Source organism: Austrofundulus limnaeus, unplaced genomic scaffold, assembly GCF_001266775.1.
Source record: "Austrofundulus limnaeus strain Quisiro unplaced genomic scaffold, Austrofundulus_limnaeus-1.0 Scaffold42, whole genome shotgun sequence".
NCBI lineage: Eukaryota > Metazoa > Chordata > Actinopteri > Cyprinodontiformes > Rivulidae > Austrofundulus > Austrofundulus limnaeus.
In genome coordinates, this window is record NW_013952444.1 from 1,403,715 (window position 1) to 1,409,841 (window position 6,127).

At 36.9% G+C, this 6,127-nt stretch overlaps 1 protein-coding gene across 1 annotated transcript; it reads left to right on the plus strand.

The window, feature by feature from the left end:
• The first annotated feature begins 570 nt into the window (after window positions 1-570).
• Window positions 571-3,393, plus strand: LOC106516900 (pancreatic alpha-amylase). Its single transcript, XM_014007489.1, has 9 exons — window positions 571-807; window positions 1,006-1,152; window positions 1,358-1,555; window positions 1,710-1,940; window positions 2,041-2,174; window positions 2,279-2,501; window positions 2,614-2,735; window positions 2,867-2,992; window positions 3,169-3,393. The coding sequence occupies exons 1-9, from the start codon at window positions 640-642 to the stop codon at window positions 3,356-3,358; spliced, it is 1,539 nt and encodes a 512-aa protein (XP_013862943.1). The 5' UTR covers window positions 571-639; the 3' UTR covers window positions 3,359-3,393.
• Window positions 3,394-6,127: the final 2,734 nt, after the last annotated feature.

Here is a 6,127-nt window from a genome sequence, read left to right on the forward strand (position 1 = left end):
AAGGAGTCAACAATCCTGGTACCTGGAGGTATGACACTACGTGTTAAATATCGAAGCTGATTTTTATCAACCAATCTCATAGTTAAAAATAAAAAAAAAATGTTTGTTAGTGAAATATGCATGTAAGTTGTTCTCTTCTTAAGGAGAACCATTTAGTTGATCATTTTCATAACCCTATTTGGACTCAGCATTGCTCAGCAGTTGGTTCTAAAAATATTTGGTCTATGTGATTCAATAAAACTGAATTTTACAAATACACTGAAGTAAAATGTAAAACAAATATTAGAACCAGACCCCTTTTCCAACAGGGTGGTCAGTAAAATAATAAATAGTTTTACTTTACTTTAAATTTTAAAAAGTTAAATATTTTTTCTTTGTTTGTTTGTTTTTTATGTAAGCTAAGATTGCTGCCCTCCAGTTCGTTGAATGGGGCTTTAACTTTCTGTTTGATCTGGACAGTGAGCAGGGTCAAACTCAGTTCAGCTAGTAAGCTGTGAGACCAGAGCACATGTTCAGCTCCCACTCTGATAATTTGTAATTTCCAACAGATACGGGAGAGAGAGGAAACCCTATATATAGACAAAAAAATGAGACAGAGATAGTTTGCTCCTGAGCGTTTCGCTGTCATCACAGGAGAGCATGAAGCTTGTTATCTTGGTCACTCTGTTTGGGCTCAGCCTCGCCCAGCACAACCCCCATATCAAGCATGGCAGGACAAGCATTGTTCACCTGTTTGAGTGGCGCTGGGCCGATATCGCTGCAGAGTGCGAGCGCTTCTTGGGTCCCAATGGCTTTGGCGGCGTTCAGGTAAACACATTTAATTAGTGTGTTTGGGATGCTTCATGTGCTCTGTGGAGCTGAGGCTTGGCAACCAGAAATTCAAGAAAATTATCATTTTAAACATTTTCTCAACTGTGTTTTAATGTGTCTTTTTAACATACTTATCAGTTGGAACTTATTTCTTCTTCTTACTAATTTTTCACATCTTTCCTCTGTTTTACTCAGATCTCACCTCCCAATGAACATATTGTGTTGGGAAGTCCTTGGAGGCCCTGGTGGCAGAGATATCAACCAATCAGCTACAACTTGTGCTCCAGATCTGGCAGTGAGGTCGAACTACGAGACATGATTACCAGATGCAACAATGTTGGGGTAAACTAATTTATAGCACTGACTGCGTAAAAGGTATCTCTATATTTTATGAGAAACGTATTTGAGCTATTGGTCCACCAGTATTATAATCTACAAATGTAGCCGTACAGTGGTAGTGTCACCTGTCCAAAAAAGAAAAAAGTTGAAAAATGACTAAATAAAACAAGAAATAAAGAGGATTTGTTGGAATATTGTAACTTCACAGGTTAACATCTATGTGGACGCAGTCATTAACCACATGTGTAGTTCTGGAGGTGGAGAGGGAAATCACTCTTCATGCGGGAGCTGGTTCAGCGCCAACAATAAGGACTTCCCCAGTGTGCCGTTTTCCAGTTGGGACTTCAATGACAACAAATGCTCTACTGGCAGTGGCAATATTGAGAACTATGGGGACCCCAACCAGGTAATTGGTGATAATGAAAAATACAATTACTCACCTCTTTCAGGTTTTATTCATTGTTTAATATGATTAGTTTAAGTCCTCGCTGAAAGGGATATCTTGTTTCACATTGATTAGGATTTTAGCTTTAGAAACAACATTCTTTCACTTGATCCAGGTGCGAGACTGTCGTCTAGTTGGTCTGCTGGACCTCGCCCTTGAGAAAGATTATGTTAGAGGCAAGGTGGCTGATTACATGAACAATCTGATCAACATGGGCGTGGCTGGATTCAGAGTGGATGCCTGTAAGCACATGTGGCCAGGTGATCTGGATAATGTTTACCGTCGTCTTAACAACCTGAATACCAAGTGGTTCACAAGTGGCTCAAGACCGTTCATTTTCCAGGAGGTACATTTTAATGTCAATATAAGCGTTGATTTTGCAAGCACTGGTATTACATCAAGCTGCAGCACTATTCCTCTTGTTTTATGTGTTGTCATTATTCCAGGTGATTGATCTGGGAGGTGAGCCCATCACGTCTAAAGAATATTACCATCTGGGAAGAGTGACTGAATTCAAATATGGTGCCAAACTGGGAACGATCTTCAGGAAATGGAATGGTGAAAAGCTTAGTTATACCAAGTATGTCTATATACCAGTGGCTTAAATGATTTAGTATTCTGTTCGTTGTAACAAATGGACAACTTGAATTTCCACATGTGATCATATTGTGTTTATGTGTTCAGGAACTGGGGAGAGGGATGGGGCTTTATGCCTGATGGAAATGCTCTTGTTTTTATTGACAATCATGACAATCAGAGAGGTCATGGTGCTGGTGGTGCATCCATCATTTCCTTCTGGGACGCCAGACTCCACAAGATGGCTGTTGGCTACATGTTGGCTCATCCTTATGGACAAACCAGGGTCATGTCTAGCTATAAGTGGGACCGTAACTTTGTGGATGGAAAAGTATGTTCCCTGGTTTAAAACAAAACACAAAAAACAACATGATAGATACATACGTGCATTTTAGTGTGTGTGTGTTTAAACTTTTGTTAAACCAATTTTTGAACAACAACAGGATCAGAATGACTGGATTGGTCCTCCCAGCAACAGTGATGGATCCACTAAGCCTGTTCCCATCAACCCTGATCAGACTTGTGGAGATGGATGGGTATGTGAGCACAGATGGCGTCAGATCAAGTGAGTCTCAGAACAAACTGGCAAATTAGTACAGCTTATTTATTTTCTACATTATTGAATGGAAATAAAATGATTATGAACCAGACATTTCATTTTTCTCTACATTTTTCCATCCACACCTGTTTTTAAAGGAACATGGTCACTTTCCGTAATGTGGTGAATGGGCAGCCTCAAGCTAACTGGTGGGACAATCAGAGCAACCAGGTTGCTTTTGGCCGAGGTAATCGGGGTTTCATCGTCTTTAACAACGATGACTGGTAAGGACTGAGTGATGAAGACAGATTGAGGGTTCGTGGGTATGTCTGTAAATTTAAGCTTTCTTTTCCCAAGCTCTACTACAAAACACTGAATGAGTCCTGCAACCAGTGTCATGCTGATTCACACTTTGATTTAATTGATGCTGTGTGAACATAATATGACTTTTGTTCTTCAGGGACCTGGATGTGACCCTGAACACGGGCATGCCTGCTGGAACCTACTGTGATGTCATTTCTGGACAGAAGGAAGGAGGCGGCTGCACCGGGAAGAAAATACAAGTTGGAAGTGATGGCCGTGCCCACTTCAGCATCAGTAACAGGGAGGAAGACCCCTTTGTTGCTATTCATGCTGAATCCAAGCTTTAAACTGTAAACTCAAAATAAAGTAGTGCATGAATCACTTTTGATGTTTCTCTTTTTTTAATAGAAATTCATAGTTTGACAAAAAACATGCAATTCCATTTTGGCCCACTTAAGATAATTCCCTTCCAAAAGTTAAAGTAAAACAAAACAGATAAGGCCTCTTATACAGTATACTCAGTCTTTGGCATTTGAAATTTTGATTATGCTCGTAACATGTCACCACCACATAAAAATTAAACAAATAAATACAAAATAATAATAACAATAATAATAAATTAAAGAATCAGGGCTTCAATGGCTTTATCACTTTTTATTAGTTTGTGCAAAATTAAAAATTGCTAATTCATAACGTTCTGGGCCTTAAACTTGACATGTGTTTTTAATGAATCACAGCTTCTGTAACAGCCCACACGTTGTGAAGGACACAGCAAAAATAAGTTGGCTTCCTTTTGCATCAATTAGCCAAAACACAAACATTTGAAAAATCTGAAAAGATATTGTGGAACATTTTTTGAAGGCGCAAAATGTCCACCAAAAAACAAAATTAAACTGACAAACAGCTGTTACTTTTTTGATCCACATCTCAGAGCAAAGTATATATCTTAAGTGAGGTAAGATCTTACCTTAGGAGAAAGTTTCTAGCATGTCTTACTCCTGGGAACATTGGCAACTGTTTTGACATGTTTTCCATGTTAGATGTGTTTTCCCTTATGTAACAGTTTGGTTTCATAATACTGGGATCAAAACAGCCTATGAGCTTTTGTAGACTTATGAAACACAACATTTTCTGTCTTGTTACTAATATTTCGACTTATAGAACCTAGTGGAACACTAGAACCAAAGTAATGTCTTTAAAAAAATATGTCAAGTTTAGTAATGCCTAGTTCATAAATTATTATTTAAATGTCCTGTTGATGTTTCCACTTTCTTATTTCAGATGGGAGAAAACTGACAAAACTGCACCTGTTAATCTCATTGATCTAACTGGAGGAAAAGTGTAAACATACTGGTGAATATGTGTTTAGTTCTCTTCTAAAGAAGAGCCATTTGAATGATCAATTTGATAACTGTTTGGGTTCAGCTTTGCTCAGCAGCTGATTTTCTATAATATTTTATGTGGTTCAATAAAATTGTGGAACAATCTAGAGAGTGATGTCAAAAGGGCAGGATCATTGTATATGTTTAGGAGAATGGTAAATTTTGGTTTGTTGAAGAAATATGAAATAGTACAATGTGTATCCATAGCAAAAGTTTGAGATAGATTTGATGTTTACTTTTTCTTATTTTTTGTTTTGTTAAGTAAAGATTTGTATTGTTTGAATTTATTTGATGGAGAAAAGGCACAGATATTATAAGATGTTTTTTTTTCTCTGCTGCCTTTCATTTTATTTTATTAGTCATTTCTATTTTTTTTATTGAAACTGCTTTTTTATTTTTTAATATATTGAAGTAGCATGGAAGTAAAATAAAAAAAAACTGAATCAGATCAAATCAAATCTGATCTTTTTAATTTGAACAAAATTGATGAACATCTGTCTCAGTTTGGAATCCATTTACACAGCCAGAGATATGCCTAATTTAAATTGGAGCTACCAAAAGGAAATTTAAATGCTCAAGTATCCCTATTTTTTAACTCAGAATTGCCAATGTAACTTTCTTCCACAGTGTTAGCAAGAGCAATTTACTCTTAGATCTCTCTGCCAGCATGACCGCATTATTCTGGATAATCCTCAGAGCCTTGTTCCAGAAATACCAGTCATTCAGCTACGACTTGTGCTTACGATCAGGCCGTAAAGTTAAACTGAGAGAACTGATCACCGGAGTTCACCACATCACATGATGAAAATGATGAACCTATTGTATCTCTCAGCACCCTGTAAATATGCAGCCTTTTATGAAGGAATGAATGATTACTAAATGCCCTTTATTACTTTAACTTTTGCATTGTTGCCACGCTGCTTTATGACTTTAGGCACTGCAGAGAAAACAAAACAACAAGCTACAGCTGAACCATGCAGCACACATTGAGTTTAATTTGCAAAGAGCATTTGTGAAAATGAGAGCATGTTGCACAATTATTATTCTGATTTACTGCAAGTTATTATTCTGATTTACTGCAAGTTTATTGGACACAGGTAACCAACTTCGTAGACATGATTATTAACCTCATGTGAATGTGTTAGTGGAGTGTGAAACTCTGAGGTGCATTTTAACCAAGTGCATTTACTTTGTTATAATTCTTAAGTAATTTTTTGAGGGTTTATGTTTTGCCAAATGTATTTTTTTTGTTTTAGTTGTAAGTTTTACTCTTATTTTGTTACATTCAAAATATAAAATTGATACTTTTGTGTCTTAAATTTACAATTTAACACCTAGTTTCACGCTACAAATGTAAATATAACTCGATCAAAAGAGTAGTTTATGTTCTCTAAGAAATGAAGTGTTATGTCAACAGGCTCCTCTAAAGTGAGTTGAGTAAATTAATTACTAATTACTTTTTTGCCAGTGTTTATGCATTAGCAGTACTTTGAATATTTGAAAAGTTATCAGTTAGATCGTTGTATATTATTTTCTACTTTATGTTTTAAATATTATTTTCAAATGCTCATATTGAGAGCCGCTGCTTCTGTGTTGAAGAGTCATCTAAGGTCCTTCAGGCATCAGACTGCATGCCTTCTGGATGGTTCCCTGTTTCAGGCACATCCCACTGGGAAGATGTCCTTGGGCAGACCCAGAACTCACTGGAAGGATTGTGTTTTTTTCCTGGCCTGG

Excerpts from the sequence above, each read along its gene's own strand:
- LOC106516900 (XM_014007489.1), top strand. The coding sequence starts at position 640 with ATGAAGCTTGTTATCTTGGTCACTCTGTTTGGGCTCAGCCTCGCCCAG. Across the intron at positions 1,153-1,357 it reads CCAGATGCAACAATGTTGGG|GTTAACATCTATGTGGACGC; the intron begins GTAAACTAATTT and ends GTAACTTCACAG. Across the intron at positions 1,941-2,040 it reads GACCGTTCATTTTCCAGGAG|GTGATTGATCTGGGAGGTGA; the intron begins GTACATTTTAAT and ends TCATTATTCCAG.